This window comes from Carcharhinus amblyrhynchos, chromosome 11 (assembly GCF_965287045.1).
Source record: "Carcharhinus amblyrhynchos chromosome 11, sCarAmb.v2.hapA, whole genome shotgun sequence".
In the NCBI taxonomy this organism is placed as follows: Eukaryota; Metazoa; Chordata; class Chondrichthyes; order Carcharhiniformes; family Carcharhinidae; genus Carcharhinus; species Carcharhinus amblyrhynchos.
The window spans coordinates 19,358,147-19,376,557 of NC_137334.1; the positions used below are offsets into that span (position 1 = coordinate 19,358,147).

At 46.9% G+C, this 18,411-nt stretch overlaps 1 protein-coding gene across 1 annotated transcript in view; it reads left to right on the plus strand.

The window, feature by feature from the left end:
* The window catches only part of LOC145349952 (protein mono-ADP-ribosyltransferase PARP12-like), a 43,873-nt gene extending 29,529 nt beyond the window's left edge, over positions 1 to 14,344 (plus strand). Inside the window, exons 9-12 of the mRNA XM_080198679.1 lie at positions 488 to 575; positions 4,358 to 4,488; positions 8,154 to 8,305; positions 12,760 to 14,344. Coding sequence (XP_080054805.1) covers positions 488 to 575; positions 4,358 to 4,488; positions 8,154 to 8,305; positions 12,760 to 13,079 — 691 coding nt within the window. The 3' untranslated portion in view covers positions 13,080 to 14,344. The remainder of the gene's footprint in view (positions 1 to 487; positions 576 to 4,357; positions 4,489 to 8,153; positions 8,306 to 12,759) is intronic.
* The last annotated feature ends 4,067 nt before the right edge of the window (positions 14,345 to 18,411 follow it).

The following is an 18,411-nucleotide window of genomic DNA, read 5'->3' on the forward strand; positions in this document are numbered from 1 at the left end:
GGCTTTTCCCCAGGGCTGAAATGGTCACTACGAGAGGACAGAGGTTTAAGGTGCTGGGGAGTAGGTACAGAGGAGATGTCAGGGGTAAGTTTTTCACTCAGAGGGTAGTGGGTGAGTGGAATCGGCTGCCATCGGTGGTGGTGGAGACAGATTCGATGGGGTCTTTTAAGAGACTTCTGGATGAGTACATGGGACTTAATAGGATTGAGGGTTATAGGTAAGCCTAGTAGGTAGGGATATCATCAGCGCAACTTGTGGGCCAAAGGGCCTGTTTGTGCTGTAGTTTTTCTATGTTCTAATCAGCATCTCAGAGAAAGAAGTGTAACACTATCGACTGTGATCTGACTGAACAGTGGGGTGATCCTATTCCTGTTTCCAAACTTCCTTCAACACAGCAATAGCCCAGCTGTGTTGATCAGTGCGCGGTAGGACTCACAGTAGGACCACGGGATGGTCCTCCAATTAACTGCTGTCTTCCCTCTCTCAGGAATGACAAGGTCAAAGAGGAACCAGCCCAAAGCAAACCCGTTCCGGCACACTGGGAGACATCAGCTCCGACGGCGAGTGGATATCAGGTGAAGCACTAAAACCACTAGAACTGATTTAGATTTAGATTTGATTTAATTTATTGCCACATGTATTGGGATACAGTGAAAAGTATTGTTTCTTGCACGCTACACAGACAAAGCATACCGTTCGTAGAGAAGGACAGAGTGCAAAATGTAGTGTTACATTCATAGCTAGGGTGTAGAGAAAGATCAACTTAATGCAAAGTAGGTCCATTCAAAAGTCTGACAGCAACAGAGAAGAAGCTGTTCTTGAGTTGGCTGGTACGTGATCTCAGACTTTTGTATCTTTTTCCCGACGGAAGAAGGTGGAAGAGAGAATGTCCGGGGTGCGTGGGATCCTTAATTACGCTGGCTGCTTTGCCGAGGCAGCAGGAAGTGTAGACAGAGTCAATGGATGGGAGGATGGTTTGCGTGATGGACTGAGCTTCATTTGTGATGTTTTGTAGTTTCTTGCGGTCTTGGGCAGAGCAGGACACGTACCGAGCTGTGATACAACCAGAAGGAATGTTTTCTATGGTGCATCTGTAAAAGTTGGTGAGTCCCCTCTCCCCTCTCACTTGCTGTTCCGTAGGGGATGAACGAGGTTCCAGGTATTGAAGTTTTGCAATAGCCCAGGTGCCACCAGGAGAAAAAGATTTGCATTTTACACCCCTTTCATAACCCCTGGACACACTCCCAGGACACACTCCTAAAACACACTCCAGCCAATGACGTAGTTTTGGAATCACCATGAACAATGGGACTTCACTTCAATATGGCTATTTTTGGGATAAAGTGAAGTCCCATTTTCATGGTGATTCCATCCATTGACTCTGTCTACACTTCCTGCTGCCCTGGCAAAGCAGCCAGCATAATTAAGGACCCCACACACCCCAGACATTCTCTCTTCCACCTTCTTTCATCGAGGGAAAGATACAAAAATCTGAGCTCGCTTACCAACCGACTCAAGAACAGCTTCTTCCCTGCTGCTGTCAGACTTTTGAATGGATCTACCTCACATTAAGTTGATCTTTCTCTACACTCTAGTTATGATTGTAACACTATATTCTGCACTCTCTCCTTTCCTTCTCTATGAATAGTATGCTTTGTCTGTATAGTGTGCCAGAAACAATACATTTCACTGTATGTTAATAAATGTGACAATAATAAATCAAATCCATTCCCGCAAAATCTCGTAAACAGGGAATTCACAAACAATGTACGCTCTTTTCAATGGGAGTCAACTTGATAGGTTCCAGCAACGTGAGGACAGCATTAGATTGTCAATTAGTGTCCAGCACACGGCAATTTCCCTCTCTCCAATAGACACGGCGTAAGGGGGGCTCTGAGCAATGCAAGACAGGAAATGGAAATTTTTAATACTGACGATCCTCATTTAAGAAAATAAAATGAATCAGCTCAAAACTGGCATTCAAAAACAAAAATCAAGCATTTCGAAATTTAACAGAGCTATTGGCTGGACTTTTCCCTCTGTTCTGGCCAGTGAGGTCTTCCAGTCCTGCCAATGGCACGCTTCTGCCACAGCCTTCCCAGCCTTGGGGAGTGCGTAGAACAGGAAATCCCGTTGACAATGGTGTGGTCAGATGGTCTAACTGATATAATGGGGGGGGGGTTTGTCTCCACCACTATGAAGCATGCCACAGAGTGGGGGGCATGGAAAATCCAGCTTGTTATCATGCCTCCGAACCCAGGGTAAAATGTCTCTGTTCGGGCTGCATCTCAGCTGCGCCCATCTCAACCCTGCCAGACTGGGGCTTAAGAATAGAGAATTGGTTTTGGAGAGGGTGCAGAAAAGATTTACCAGGATGGTGCCAGGAATAGAGGGCATTAGCTATGAGGAGAGGTTGGAGAAACTTGATTTGTTCTCACTGGTACGACGGAGGTTGAGGGGAGACCTGATAGAAGTCTACAAGATTATGAGGGGCACGGACAGAGTGAAAGACAGAAGCTTTTTCTCAGGGTGGAAGAGTCAATTACTAGGGGGCATAGGTTTAAGATGCGAGGGGCAAGGTTTAAAGGAGATGTACGAGGCAAGTTTTTTACTCAGAGGGTGGTGGGTACCTGGAACTCACTGCCGGAGGAGGTATTGGAAGCAGATACAATAGTGACTTTTAAGAAGCGCCTGGACAAATATATTAATAGGATGGGAATAGAGGGATATGGTCCCTGGAAGGGTAGGGGGTTTTAGTTCAGTCAGACAGCATGGTCGGTGCAGGCTTGGAGGGCTGAAGGGCCTGTTCCTGTGCTGTAATTTTCTTTGTTCTTTTTTCTAATTAAAGGATCGGCAATGGCCTCGTGGTATTATCGCTAGACTATTAACTTAGAAACTCAGCTAATGTTCTGGGGACCTGGGTTCGAATCCTGCCATGGCAGATGGTGAAATTTGAATTCAATAAAAAATATCTGGAATTAAGAATCTACTGATGACCGTGGAACCATTGTCAATTGTTGGAAAACCCCATTTGACTTGCTAATGTCCTTTGGGGAAGGAAGATTGAGATTGAGATCCTTACCCGGCCTACATGTGACTCCAGAGCCGCACCGATGTGGTTGACTCTCAACTGCCCTCAGGCAATTAGGGATGGGCAATAAATGCTGGCCAGCCAGCAATGCCCATGTCCCACAGATGAATAAAAAGAAATCAAATGTCCACATCTAATGGAACAAAATCCAACTCCTGAGGCTTTGATACCAACTTCTTGGTAAAAGGTCTCTGTTCCATGCTGGCAGGGGAAGAGGAGAGAGTGGGGGGGAAGAAAGTGAGGATAGGACAATGTTTACTGGAGGGGGGTAATGTGGCAGATAAGGTACAAAACATGGGTAAGTGAAAACAAGATGCAGGGAGTGGCAAAAGGCAGAACTTGGTTTGGGAAATGTCCTCGCTGCATAAAGTTTGCACATGGTAGGATTGTGAAAGGTGCTACGTAAATGCAAAATCTTTTGTTCAGGCCCACAGGATGTACCCCACTTCCCAATCTCATTCATTAACCCAACATCTTTTCCCAGTGTGGACACCATCTATTTCCGTTTTAAATCAAAGAATCGTATACACCCTAGGAGTGGCATAGTGACACAGTGGTTAGCACTGCTGCCTCACAGCGCCAGGGACCCGGGTTTGATCCCTGGTTTGGGTCACTGTCTGTGTGGAGTCTGCACATTCTCCCCATGTCTGCGTGGGTTTACTCGGGGTATTCCAGTTTCCTCCCACGGTCCAAAAGACTTGCTGGTTTGGTGCATTGGCTGTGCTAAATTCTCCCTCAGTGTACCCCAACAGGTGCCGGAGTGTGGCAGCTAGGGGATTTTCAAAGTAACTTCAGTGCAGTGTTAATGTAAGCCAACTTGTGACTAATAAATAGACTTTACTTTAGTGCAGAAGGAGGCCATTTGACCCATCAGGTCTGCACTGACAACAATCCCATCCAAGTCCGATCCCCATAACCTGTAATCCCTGTAACCCCATACCTGCTAATCCCTCTAACCTACACATCCTGGGACACTAAGGGGCAATTTAGCATGGCCAATGCACCCTAACCAGCACGTCTTTCGGACTGTGGGAGGAAACTGGAGCATCCGGAGGAAACCCATGCAGACTTGGGAAGAATGTGCAGACTCCACACAGACAGCGACCCAAGCCTGGAATCGAACCCAGGTCCCTGGCACTGTGAGGCAGCAGTGCTAACCACCGTGCCACCCATATACAAGAGCTAAAATGTGCAAACTGGCTGTGGTTAAAGGTGTTTTTGTTACCTGTGTCTCTGTCGCTCTGACTGTTAACCTTCTCTCTGCAGCTCATTCGCCTGTCTGACTCTTCAGGGGAATATAAACATGTGCAGGCTCTCTTCCAGCGGACAATGAGGAACAGCACCATCAGGAAAATCGAACGGATCCAAAACCCAGCCCTTTGGGAAGTTTACCAATGGTTTGTACTGAGAAAGAATGCATTTTTATGAGCGCTATGTCATCAGAAAGGGATTTGCAACCAATGAGGTACCTTGTAAAGTCACTGTTATAGAGTCGGAATCGCAATAGCCAACTTGTGCACAGCAAGATCCCACACACAGTAAGGTGACAATGATTTGATTTGATTTATTATTGTCACATGTATTCACATACAGTGAAAAGTATTGTTTTTTGCACGCTATACATAGAGTTCATAGAGAAGGAAAGGAGAGAGTGCAGAGTGTAGTGTTACAGTCATAGCTAGGGTGTAAAGAAAGATCAACTTAATACAAGGTAGGTCCATTCAAAAGTCTGTAAGCAGCAGGGAGGAAGCTGTTCTTGAGACTTCAGACTTTTGGATCTTTTTCCCAAAGGAAGAAAGTGGAAGAGAGAATGTCCGGGGTGTGTGGGGTCCTTAATTATGCTGGTTGCTTTGAAGAGACAGCATGAAATGTAGACAGTGTCAGTGGATGGGAGGCTGGTTTGCATGATGGATTGGGCTACATTCACTATCTTTTGTAGTTGCTTGTTGTCTTGGGCAGAGCAGGAGTCATACCAAGTTGTGATACAACCAGAAAGAATGCTTTCTATGGAGCATCTGTAAAAGTTGGTGAGAGTCAGAGCTGACATGCCAAATTTCCTTAGTGTTCTGAGAAAATAGAGGTGTTGGTGGGCTTCCTTAACTATAGTGTCAGCATGGAGGGACCAGAACAGGTTATCGGCCAACTCCTCTGTTCTGGTTAATGTTGATTGGCAGAATAACTGTTGGTTATGAAATGAAGGGAGAACTCACCCACTCTCATTCAAAATGGGAACTTACAGTAAAGTAAAATGTTTACTTATTAGAGTCACAAGTAGGCTTACATTAACACTGCAATGAAATTACTGTGAAAATCCCCGAGTTGCCCCACTCTGGCACCTGTTTGGGTACACTGAGGGAGAATTTAGCACGGCCAATGCATCCTAACCAGCACGTCTTTTGAACTGTGGGAGGAAACCGAAGCACCCAGAGGAAACCCACACAGACACGGGGAGAATGTGCAGACTCCACACAGACAGTCACCCAAGCTGGGAATTGAACCCGGGTCCCTGGCGCTGTGAGGCAGCAGCGCTAACCATCCAATGCCGCTCCTCAGTTTCTCATCTCATATGAAAGACCGCACCTCTGACTGTGCTGCACTCCCTCAGTGCCATGCTGAACTGTCAGCATTGTTTTTTTGTGTGTGTGTGTGCCTTTAAACCCTGCAGTGAGACTTGAACCCAGAACGTTGTGACTCAGAGGCTGCAGCTACTAACAAAGCCTCAACAACAATAACATTTTTATATAGAATGTCTAACATTGTAGAATAATGTCCCAATCGCTTCACCAGAGCCATTACAAAACTGAATCTGACACTGAGATTCATCCGGAGATGTTAAGGTCAAGCGACCAAAGCTAGGTCAAAGAGGAAATTCTGAGAAGTGTCTTGAAGGTGGAGAATGAGGCAAAGAGGTCAAGTGGTGTCACGGATTCTGAGCCAAGGTAGCTGAAGTCTAGACGACCAACAATGCCTCCCTGGGAGGCACAGTGGTTAGCAGGGACCCAGGTTCAATTCCCAGCTTGGGTTAACAGCCTTTCCTCATAAAACAACCCTCCCATTCCAGGTATTAATGTAGTAAATCTTCCCTGAACTACCTCAATGTCTACACTTCCCGCTGCCTTGGAAAAGCAGCCAGCATAATTAAGGACCCCACACATCCTGAACATTCTCTCTTCCATCTTCCTCCATCGGGAAAAAGATACAAAAGTCTGAGGTCACGTACCAAGCTACTCGAGAAGTTTCTTCCTTGCTGCCGTCAGACTTTTGAATGGACCTACCTTATATTAAGTTGATCTTTCTCTACACCCTAGCTATGACTGTAACACTACATTCTGCACCCTCTCCTTTTCTTCTCCCCTATGTACTCTATGAATAGTATGTTTTGTCTGTATAACGCGCAAGAAACAAAACATTTCATTGTATCCCAATACATGTGAGGATAATAAATCAAATCTTAAAACCAAATTACTGCGCATGCCAGAATCTGAAACCAAAAGAGAAAATGCAGGAAAATCTCAGCAGGTCTGGCAGCATCTGTAAGGAGAGAAAAGAGCTGACGTTTCGAATCCAGATGACTCTTTGTCAAAGCTAAAAGGCAGAGAAAGTGGGAGATATTTATACTGCAGGGTAAAGGAATGAAAGATCAGTCATAGAAAGGCTGCTAATGGCAGCCCATGGAGAGAATAGAAGGTGTAAATGGCCAAACAGCAGAGAAACTGAAATCAGAGGGTAAACTGTGACAAATGAGGATGTGGGGAGAGAGGGGAGATGGTGGAAGGGAGGTAAAATTGAGAAAATGGGGTAAAATGGAAGCAAAGAAGGAGAAAAGGTAAGGAAAGGAGGGAAGGAAATCAAATCTTTCCTCAAATAAGGAGACCGATGCGCTGTACACTATAGGGAAGGAGATGGCCTAGTGGTATTATCGCCAGACTATTCATCCAGAAACTCGGATTCATCAGAAACTGTTCTGGGAACTCGGGTTCAAATCCCGTCACAGCAGACGGTGGAATTTGAATCCAATAAAACAATCTGGAATTAAGAATCTACTGATGACCATGAAACCATTGTCGGAAAAACCCATCTGGTTCACTAGCGTCCTTTAGGGAAGGAAATCTGCCGTCCTTACCTGGCCTGGCCTACATGAGACTCCACAGCCACAGCAATGTGGTTGACCCTCAACTGCCCACCAAGGGCAAACCAGGGATGGGCAATAAATGCTGGACGGTCAGCAATGCCCATGTCCCACGAATGAATTAAAAATATCTCCCGGATGTCCCACAGAGTGATACAGCCAATCAAACAATTTCCTTAAGTGTAGTTATTGTTTTTAATCTAGGAAATGAGATAGACAACTTGTGCACTGCAAGATTCCACAAATAATAATGCAATAGTGGACCCCACCCCCCCCCCCCCCGCCAACCCCCCCCACCGACCCCAGTGATGTTAGTTGTTGGTTACTTGACCAGGAAGCTGGGGATAACTTCCCTTCAAGGATGTTGCAGGATCTGTCTTTGACCCTCAGAGAGGGCAGATGACGGGGGGGGAGGGGGAGGTCTCAGTTAGCCAGTAGGGAGAGCAAAGTGGAGCAGATGGTTGGAAACATTCTTGATATTTTTCCCCCTTCTTTATCAAAGCACAGGAGCTGGAGGAGGCCATTCAGCCCCACCAGCCTGTTCCTCCATCCAATCAGACCATGAATTTTAACTCCATTTGGTTCAGTGCTGCGAGGCAGCTGGGCTAACCACTGTGCCGCCGTGGCCTCATCAGGATCTTGGGGTAGAGCTGGAGATCGCCACTGGCCGTCGTGTGCTGAGTTCGTTCCTGAACAGGCCGCGGTCTAATTTCAGGACCGTGCACCATTTCCTCTGGATTCTTCCACCGGAGGAACTACTTTCTCTGCACCCACACCGTATCACTGCGCCTCGTAAAATTCTGGGGGGGTCGGCGGCAGGAGACGCTTGTCTGTCGTGGGCCAGGCGGGAAGTGGATCTTCTCCCCCCCCCCCCCCCCCCCCCCCCATGGGTTCGGTGAGGGTCACAATGATTTGTTTGTGTCCCTGAGGCAGGCAGAAAGAACAGATGAAGAAGAAAAATGGCGGCAAGGAGGTGGCTGAGAGACATCTTTTCTGCGGTTGGGATTCCTCGCCTATTGCGACCGTCTGTGCGGAGAACTTTGACTGGAGGACTTGTGGGATGCATGGAGAAGGATACGGGAAAGGTAACAGGGAAGATTTACCTTGTTTACATCTATAGCTAAAAGAATAATTCTGAGAACTTGATGCAGTTTTCCTGAGCTGAGCTAATGGGATCAAAGTTAATTGATATCAGACACCACGGAAGGCCTGCGCATGGTGAACTTTTCATTCGATTTGTGGACATTATGACAGCACCAGTTCATAAGATTTTTATTTATTAGTGTCATAAATAGGTTTACACTAACATTGTAATGAAGTTACTGTGAAAATCCCCTAGTCGCCACACTCCGGTGCCTGTTCGGGTACACTGAGGGAAAATCTAGCGCCGCCAATGTACCCTAACCAGCACGTCTTTCGGACTGTGGGAGGAAGCAGGAGCACCCAGAGGAAACCCACGCAGACACAGTGAGAACGTGCGGACTCCACACAGACAGTGACCCGAGCCAGGAGTCGAACCCGGGTCCCTGGCGCTGTGAGGCAGCAGCGCTAACCACTGTGCCACCAATTTTCAACATTGGTTAAAAGTTGTAGAGGTGGATTTAGTCCTAGTGATGAAACTATTGTGTGAATTGGTGAGGGATTTTTTTTAAGCTGGTGTGATAAGTGTTTTAGCAGTGGGTTCATTACAGACCTGGGTGCATTTACATCCCTCGCTCTGCCTTAGAACTCACCCTGTGATATCTCTTCCATTGACAATCTCAAGCCAGGTTTGGCACCCCTCACCTAAACCCCCTTTGGTATCCATGGTACTTTCTCTTGTGATTGTTTTCAGTTCCTCCCTCCCTTCCTCACACAGGATAGATTCAGAAAGAATGGGGGCAATTCTCCCAAAAGCTCTGAATTGATGAGAAAACTGTTCTAGATCCTGACTGTTTTGTCAGTTCAGCTTCTCACCTGAATCTCTACACTCTGTGCATTACAGAGGTCCCAGTCAGGAATCTCATTAAAAACCCAGGGGGACGGGGCCGGAGTTTGATCATTCTGGAACTCTGTGCAGGCGCGGTGGTCCTGATCTGTCAGACTTCCTGTTTGTTGGCCAGCCCGGGACCACCACAGTCTGCCCTTCCAGCTGCCCTCACAGCTCAATCATGGCTCCCACAGCAATTCCCGGGCCAGCCCTGACCACCACCCACCCCCCCCCTGCCCCCCGCCAGTCCTGGAGCACCCTGATACCCAGCCCATCTCCCCCACCAGTGGCAATCCCCCCACCCCACTCACCCTGGCAGATACCCCAACATCCCCCTAGCTGTTCGGTTGTGGGTCGCGATGGGAGAATCGTGGCCAATGTTCCCAATGGTGTGGGGAATCCAGAACTAGGGGTCATAGTTTGAGGATAATTTAGAACTGAGGTGAGGAGAAATTTCTTCACCCAGAGAGTGGTGAATGTGTGGTATTCATTACTACAGGATGTAGTTGAGGCCAAAACGTTGTGTGATTTCAGGAAGAAATTAGATATAGCTCTTGGGGTTAAAGGGATCAAGGGACATTGGAGGGGGGGAAGGGGTGGGATCAGGATATTGAATTTGATGATCAGCCATGATCAAAATGAATAGCAGAGCAGGATCAAAGGGCTGAATGGCCTCCTCCTGCTTCTAGTTTCTACGTTTCCCCCTCTCCCTCCTTTTCCACTATTCCTGTGATTTTTGTGTGCCTTTACATTGGAGACAGGTTCTAAATATTTTTTTCAAAGTCTCTACCATTTCCTCATTCCCCATTATTAATTCTCCAATCTCCCCTCTCAGTGACCAACACTTACTGTCGCTCCTCCGTCCCTTTTGTATACTTGTAAAAGTTTTTACTGGCTGTTTATATATTTCAAATTATTTTCTAGGATGTGTGCGTCCCTGGCTAGGCCCAACATTAATTGCCCATTCCTAATTGCCCCTTAAGAAGGTGGTGGTGAGCTGCCTTCTTGAGCCACTTCTGGCTCTGAGGTGTAGGTACACCCACAGTGGTGTTAGAGAGGGAGTTCTAGGATTTTGACCCAGCGACAGTGAAGGAGCAGCTGATAGATTTCCAAGTCAGGATGGTGAGCGGCTTGGAGGGGAACTTGCAGGTGGTGGTGTTGTCCATGCTTCTGCTGCCCTTGTCCCTCTGGATGGTAGAGGTTGGGGGTTTGGAAAGTGCTGTCTAAGGAGTGCTGCAGTGCATCTTCTAGATGGATATAGAACCACAGAACCATAGAATCCCGACAGTGCAGAAGGAGGCCATTTGGCCCATCAAGTCTGCACCAACACTCTGACAGACTATCCCTCACCATATCCCCATAACTCCACACATTTACCATGGCTATTTCATCTAACTGGCAAACCTTGGTACACTAAGGAGCAAGTTAGCTTGGTCAATCCATCTGACCTACACATCTTTGGACACTAAGAGGCTATTTAGAATGGCCAATCCATCTAACCTGCACATCTTTGGACACTAAAGGACAATTTAGCATGGCTAATCTGCCTAACCTGCACATCTTTGGACACTAAGGGACAATCTAACATAGCCAATACACCTAACCTACATATCTTTGGACACTAAGGAGCAATTTAGCATGGCCAATCCACCCAACCTACACATCTTTGGACATTAAGGGACAATTTAGCATGGCCAATCCACCTAACGTATACATTTTTGGACATTAAGGGACAATTTAGCATGGCCAATCCACCTAACGTATACATTTTTGGACACTAATGGACAAGTTAGCATGGCCAATCTACCTAACCTACACATCTTTGGACACTAACGGGCAATTTAACATGTCCAGTCCACCCAACCTGCACATCTTTGGACATTAAGGGACAATTTAGCATGGCCGATCCACCTAACCTATACATCTTTGGACACTAAGGGGCAATTTAGCATCGCAAATCCACCTAACCTGCACATCTTTGGACTGGATGTAGTTTGATATAGCTTCTTTAATGCTCCAGATTTTCCCTCTTAATTTTTTTCTAATGATCGTTTGCTGGTTTCTAAATTTCTCACAATCTTCTGACCTACAACTAATCTTCAGAACATCCTGCAACTTTCCTTTCAATCTGATACCATTCTAAACCTTTAGTCACTTCCTGCCGCTTCTTCTCGCTGGGCCGTATCCCATTGGTCTCACTATAGGAGCCACCCAACTACATTGGATTGGATGGTGATGCCTTGAGTGCCCATCTCAGGAACCCGCTCACAGCCCTTGATTGGACAGCGAGTGCCTCTTAACTGTCCATCTCCTGGGACGATTCCCCAAGTCATCACCCTTGGCCAAACTGGCTGTGAACTCGGAAATGACCCCAGATTGTTGATCTGGAAGATTTTGGTCAATGTGTCGGGAGAGCCACGAGGGGATGTGCCATATTAGATTTAATAATGATTAAGGTGCTGGATTCAATTGGTGGCTAAACTCTGCTTGAATGTTTGTTTAATACTGACCACAACGCAATCAATTCCATGTAATGTTCAAAAGACAAATGGTGAAACAGCTACTAACATTTAAAGTCTGACATCATTAGAGCAGCACAGTGGTTAGCACTGCTGCCTCACAGTGCCAGGGACCTGGGTTCGATTCCCGGCTTGGGTCACTGTCTGCGTGGAGTCTGCACGTTCTCCCCATGTCTGCGTGGGTTTCCGCCAGATGCTCCGGTTTCCTCCCACATTCCAAAGATGTACATGTTACGGGAATTGGCCATGCTAAATTGCCCTTTGTGTCCAAAAATGTGCAGGTTAGGTGGATTGGCCATGATAAATTGTCCCTTAGTGTACTCCAACAGGAGTGTGGTGACTCGGGGATTTTCACAATAACTTCACTACGGTTTTAATGTAAGCCTACTTGTGACACTAATAAATAAACTAAACTTAAACTTATCATGAGCCTGACACTGTCCATTAATCTGTCTGTTAATGGAGTGCATGGTGGCACAGTGGTTAGCACTGCTGCCTCACAGTGCCAGGGACCAAGGTTCGATTCCCAGCTTTGGTCACTGTCTGAGTGGAGTTTGCATGTTCTCCCCATGTCTGCATGGGTTTCCTCCAGGTACTCTGGTTTCCTCCCACAGTCCAAAGATGTGTGGGTTAGTTAGATTGGCCGTGCTAAATTGACCCTTCATGTCAGGGGGAATAGCAGGGTTTACACTGGTGGCCTGGCTACCAGCTGACTGCGGATAGAGCCGTCCCGTTTGAGATGTGTTTGCTGAGTTCAACACAGACATGGTGAACCCTGGGTCAGTGGGTTTTCATTCTGAATAGCAATGCGCAGATTTTTTTTAAGGTCTGATCTACTGATCTTTAAATATGTAGTTATTCCAACAACAAGAGTGGGCAGTGAAGGTTGTGTGGATCTATTCCAGCGATGAGACCTCCATCCTGCGGTGTCCTGATGTGGGCTGAGGTGTTGGGAATGGTGACTGGAGATGCCAGCCTCATTTCAGTTTGTTCAATCTTCTTCTTTTGCGGCTAAACTTTAAATAAAAAACATGTTTTGTCCCGCCGTTAGGAAGCTACTTTGCCACAGATGCGTCCTCCGCCAACAACTATTTCTCAACCACCTCATCCGCCAAGACGATGTTCCTCGCCAAGGTTCTGGTTGGCCAGTTTTCCAAGGGCAGGCCAGATTACTGTCGCCCCCCGTCGAAGGATGCCACGTACACCAACCTGTACGACAGCTGCACCGACAACTGCTCCAACCCGTCGATCTTCGTCATCTTCGAGAAGCACCAGATCTACCCCGAGTACGTCATTGAATACAGCAACAAAGTTAACTTCTTCCAATGGATGCTGGAAGTTATGTCAGGACGGTCAGCCGCTGCCAAGTGACGGCCACCATTTTCTCCCGCGTCCTCCGTGCTGCTGTTGATGCATCCAATGCCTTAACCTGGCGGCTCTTTCTCCTTTCAGCTCATCCACACTTTACAGTTGACCATTAATCATTAAGCAGCCATTCCCAATGGGACACCGAATCAACCAGTATTGTTATTTTATTGCCAGTGATTGTGTAACCCATTCTGTTATGGCCACTACTTTCTGTCCCAGAATCCATTTTGCCGGTAGGTTTTGTGTACATCTCGATGGTTCAAGGGATGCTAAAACTTTATAAGTTACCGGCTCCACCCTAGATGGTGCCCGATTCTGGGCACCACAAATTTAGGAAGGATGTCGACACGCGTGTGGAAGGAAACCAGAGCACCCGGAAGAAACCCGTGCAGACATGGGGAGAACGCACATGGACAATGACTCAAGCTGGGAATCGAACCCGGGTCCCTGGTGCCGTGAGGCAGCAGTGCTAACCACTGTGCCACCGTGCCGCCTCCACCGGTGTCAACATCTTGGTGAGTATGCGGAGTTGATTTGACTGGACTGGTACCAGGGTCGAGTGAGTTGAGATTGGGTCTCCTTAAAGCAGTGTGGGATAGGGAAAGATTTGACGGAGATGTTTTTAAATTGTGAAGGGTTTTGCTTGGTTAACTAAGGATGTGGGTGGCACAGTGGCACTGTTTATGTGGAGTCTGCACTTTCTCCCCATGTCTGCACGGGTTTCCTCCGGGTGCTCCGGTTTCCTTCCACAGTCCAAAGATGTTCGGGTTAGATTGATTGGCTATGCTAAAATTGACTGTAGTGGCTGGGGATTAGCAGGGTAAATATGAGGGGTTACTGGAATAGGGCCTAGCTGGGATTGTAGTAGGTACAGACTCGATAGGCCAAATGGCCTCCTTCTGTACTGTAGGGATTCTATGGAGAAGTGCCGAGTGGATGATCCATCTCGGTCTCCTCTAGAAGTCCCCGGCATCACAGACACCAGTCTCCAGCCAATTTGATTCACTCCACGTGATAGTAAGAAATGGCTGAAGGCACTGGAGACTGCAAAGGCAATGGACCCTGATAAAAGTCCAGCTTTAGTCCTGAAGACTTGAGCTCCAGAACCAGCTGAGTAGTGGCAAGTAACATTCATTCCACAGAAGTGCCAGCCAATTACAACAGTCACTAACCCTAATCTGACCATCTTCCCTTGACATTTGTGGCATTGACCATCACTGAATCCCCCCCACTATCAACATCCTGGGGGTGACCACTGACCATCACTGAATTCCCCCCCCCCCACTATCAGCATCCTGGGGGTGACCATTGACCATCACTGAATCCCCCCCCACTATCAACATCCTGGGGGTGACCACTGACTATCACTGAATCCCCCCCACTATCAACATCCTGGGGGTGACCATTGACCATCACTGAATCCCCCACTATCAACATCCTGGGGGTTACTATTGACCAGAAATTGAACTGGACCTGTCATATAAACACAGTGGCCATAACAGCAGGTCAGAGGTTGAGAAACCTGCAGTGAGTAACTCACCTCCTGTCTCCCCAGAGTCTATCCACCATCTACAAGACACAAGTCAGGAGTGTGATGGAATACTCCCCACTTGCCTGGAAGGGTGCAGCGCCAACAATACCCGTCATGAATACGTAACAAGGAATACCAACTATGTATCAAAACTAACAGGTAGAAGGCATTTCAAAAACTATTTCACAGGTTGTGAGTCTTCCAGTAATGAGATTGGCAGGCTCAGACAGACCAGAAAAATATGTCATCCTTCTAATAAGAAGCACCTTAGTTGGATGATTGAACCATTCAGGGAAGCCATACATATGTGAATCTTTTAGAAGACTAAGGAAATTTGCCATGTCAGCTAGGGCTGTCACCAACTTTTACAGATCACCATAGAAAGCATTCTTTTTTGGTTGTATCACAGCTTGGTATGGCTCCTGCTCTGCCCAAGACCGTAAGGAACTACAAAAGGTCGTGAATGTAGCCCAATCCATCACACAAACCAGCCTCCCATCCATTGACTCTGTTCACACTTCCCACTGCCTGAGAAAAGCTGCCAGCGTAATCAAGGACCTCACACATCCCGGACATTCTCCCTTCCACCTTTTTCCGTCAGGAAATAAAATACAAAAATCTGAGGACACGTACCAAATGACTCAAGGACATCTTTTTTCCTGCTGCTATCAGACTTTTGAATGGACCTATCTCGCATTAAATTGATCTTTCTCTACACCCTAGCTATGATTGTAACACTACATTCTGCACTCTCTCCTTTTCTCCTGTATGAACGGTATGCTTTGTATAGCGTGCAAGAAACAATACTTTTCACTGTATGCTAATACATGTGACAATAATAAATCAAATCAAAGACAGTGTGGTAACTATCAACTATAATTTATTTATAAATCAATGAAAGTGGATGTTGTTTGGGAAGAGGGACGTTCTGAAAGAGTTCAAATCTTGTAAATGTATTTTTGGATCAAAAAGATTAATTTCTACATGACCTGTGAGTTCGTTTAGTAGTTCCAATACGTAACTGTCCTATATTATTATTGTCCTGCTTATATGTACATTGGCTTACCTTGATTGTAATAAATAGTCTTTAACAAGTGAGTGAGCTGCTTACTGTTTTTACTGGGTTTGGCACGTGATTCCTTACACCATAAACAAAATTATACCCCCGCACCTCCCACACCCACGAACCAGTGTTCCAGGTTGGGACACACTCATAAATAACAGCAGTCAGATTGGTGACACACCCAGGATGCTCTACACAGTCCAGGACAAAAGTAACTGATCCCCCATAAACATTCACTACCTCCACCATCGATGCTCAGTCACAGCAGCGCGTACCATCTACAAGATGCACTGCAGTAACTCACCAAGGCTCCATCGACCAGCATCTTCCAACTACAATCATAGAATCCGTACAGGGCAGAAGGAGGTCATTAGGGTCTGCACCGACTCTCCAGAGCATCTTACCCTGGCCCACCCTATGCCCCAAGATATTGGTAAGGCCACACTTGGAATACAGTTCTGGTCACCCTATTATTAGAAAGGATATTATTAAACTAGAAAGAGTGCAGAAAGGATTTACTCAGATGCTACCGGGACTTGATGGTTTGAGTTATAAGGAGGGACTGGATAGACTGAGACATTTTTCCCCAGAGCCTAGGAGGCTGAGGGGTGACCTTATAAAATAATGAGAGGCATAGATAGATAGTCAATATCTTTTCCCAAAGGTAAGCGAGTCTAAAACTAGAGGGCATAAGTTTAAGGTGAGAGGGGAGAGATACAAAAGGGTCCAGAGGGGCAATTCTTTCACACAGAGGGTGGTGAGTGTCTGGAACAAGCTGCCAGGCAGTAGTAGAGGTGGGTACAATTTTGTCTCTTAAAATGTATTCAGACAGTTACATGGGTAAGATGGGTATAGAGGGATACAGGCCAAATATTGGCAACTGGGACTAGCTTAGTAATTAAAAAAGGTGGCATGGACAAGATGGGCTGAAGGGTCTGTTTCCCTGCTGTAAACCTCAATGACTCTATAACTATTCCCTCTACCCCCATATTTACACTACTAATCCCCCTAACTTGCACATATTTGGACACTAAGGGGCAATTTAGCATGGCCAATCCACCTAACCTGAACATCTTTGGAGTGGGAGGAAACCCACACAGACACAGGGAGAATGTGCAAACTCCACACAGACAGTGACTCAAGGTTGGAATTGAACCCAGGTCCCTGGCGCTGTGAGGCAGCAGTGCTAACCATTGTGCCAAGGACAAGGGCAACAGTTATCTGGGAACACTACCACCTGAAGTTGTCCTCGAAGTCGCACACTGTCCTGATTTGGAAATATATTGGCTGTTCCTTCACTGTCGCTGGGTCAAAATCCTGAAACTCCCTCCCTAACAGCACTGTGGGTGTACCACATGGACACCGCATGGATGGCAGCGGTTCAAGAAAGCAGCTCACCAGCTCCTTCTCAGGGAACAATCAGGGATGAGCAATAAATGCTAGCCTAGCCAGCAACACCCACATCTTGTGAACGAATAGAAAGGTCTCTGTTCTGTCCCCACCTACCTCTGTGAGATGAGGAATAAACTATTTTCAATTGACAGTGAACAGGGTAGAATCCCCTGCCTCTGGGACTCTCTTGTTGCCACCGTGGCCGCTCCAAATCAATTTGTGAGCAAGGACAAACTCCAAGACATTGATGGGTGTCTGTTACACCATCGCAAGGTGCTGCATGTTGATAGACAGGAGGGAGAGCAACCCTAAGGGAACAATCACTTTTTGAGGATGAATTGAATGAAGATGCAGTGGGGAGCAGTGAACACAGCGCTGCAGCCAGGAAGGCTGAGGAGGAGATAGACTGAACTTCCAGTCCCTGGGAAATGTTAGACACAGCCCCAGTGTGTCAACAGTGGTGGCCAGCACTCCCTCACAGCTTCACCTAAACACATTCAAACCCTTCAGACAACTTTTTTATCAACAATCCAATGACAATAGACTTTGTTGCTATGGAGACACCACAGAGCAATTTTCCAAAAGTGATAAAGGTGATTACACAAAATTCACACAAATATACTAATTATGTGGACAGCACAGTGTTTAGCACTGCTGCCTCACAGCGCCAGGGACCCAGGTTCAATTCTTGGCTTGGGTCACTGTGAGGAGTCTGCACATTCTCCCCGTGTCTGCGTGGGCTTCTTCTGGGCCCATTGACTCTCCGACAAAGCATCCTGCCCGGGCCCTATCCCCGTAACCTCACATTTTTACTCCACCAATCCGCCTAGCCCACACATCTTTGGACACTAAGGGGCAATTTAGCATGGCCAATCCACCTAACCTACACACCTTTGGATTGTGGGAGAAAACCGGAGCAGCCAGAGGAAACCCATGCAGACACAGGGAGAACGTGCAGACTCTGCACAGACAGTAACCCAAGCTGCGAATCAAACTCGGGTCCCTGGCACTGTTGGGCAGTAGTGCTACCCTTAAGAGTCCAAAGCTGTGCAGGTTCGGAGGGTTAGCCGTGAGAAGTGCCGGGGTGGGCCTCAGTAAGATGCCCTTTGGGAAAGTCAGTGCAGATTCGATGGGCTGAATGGCCTCTTTCTGCACTGTGGGGATTCTATGATTTTAAGTTTCTCTTTAGAAGAATGAATTATTTTCAGTGTGGGGGGTGGTGGGGCTGGTTGGGTCTATTTTGTCTCTCTATGTGTGTTTGAATTGATCTGTGTGCAATAAAGTCCCCTCCGCTCTCTGAGTGAGTGTGGGGGAGTCTCAGTGTCCCTCTCAGTGTTAATCACTGTCTT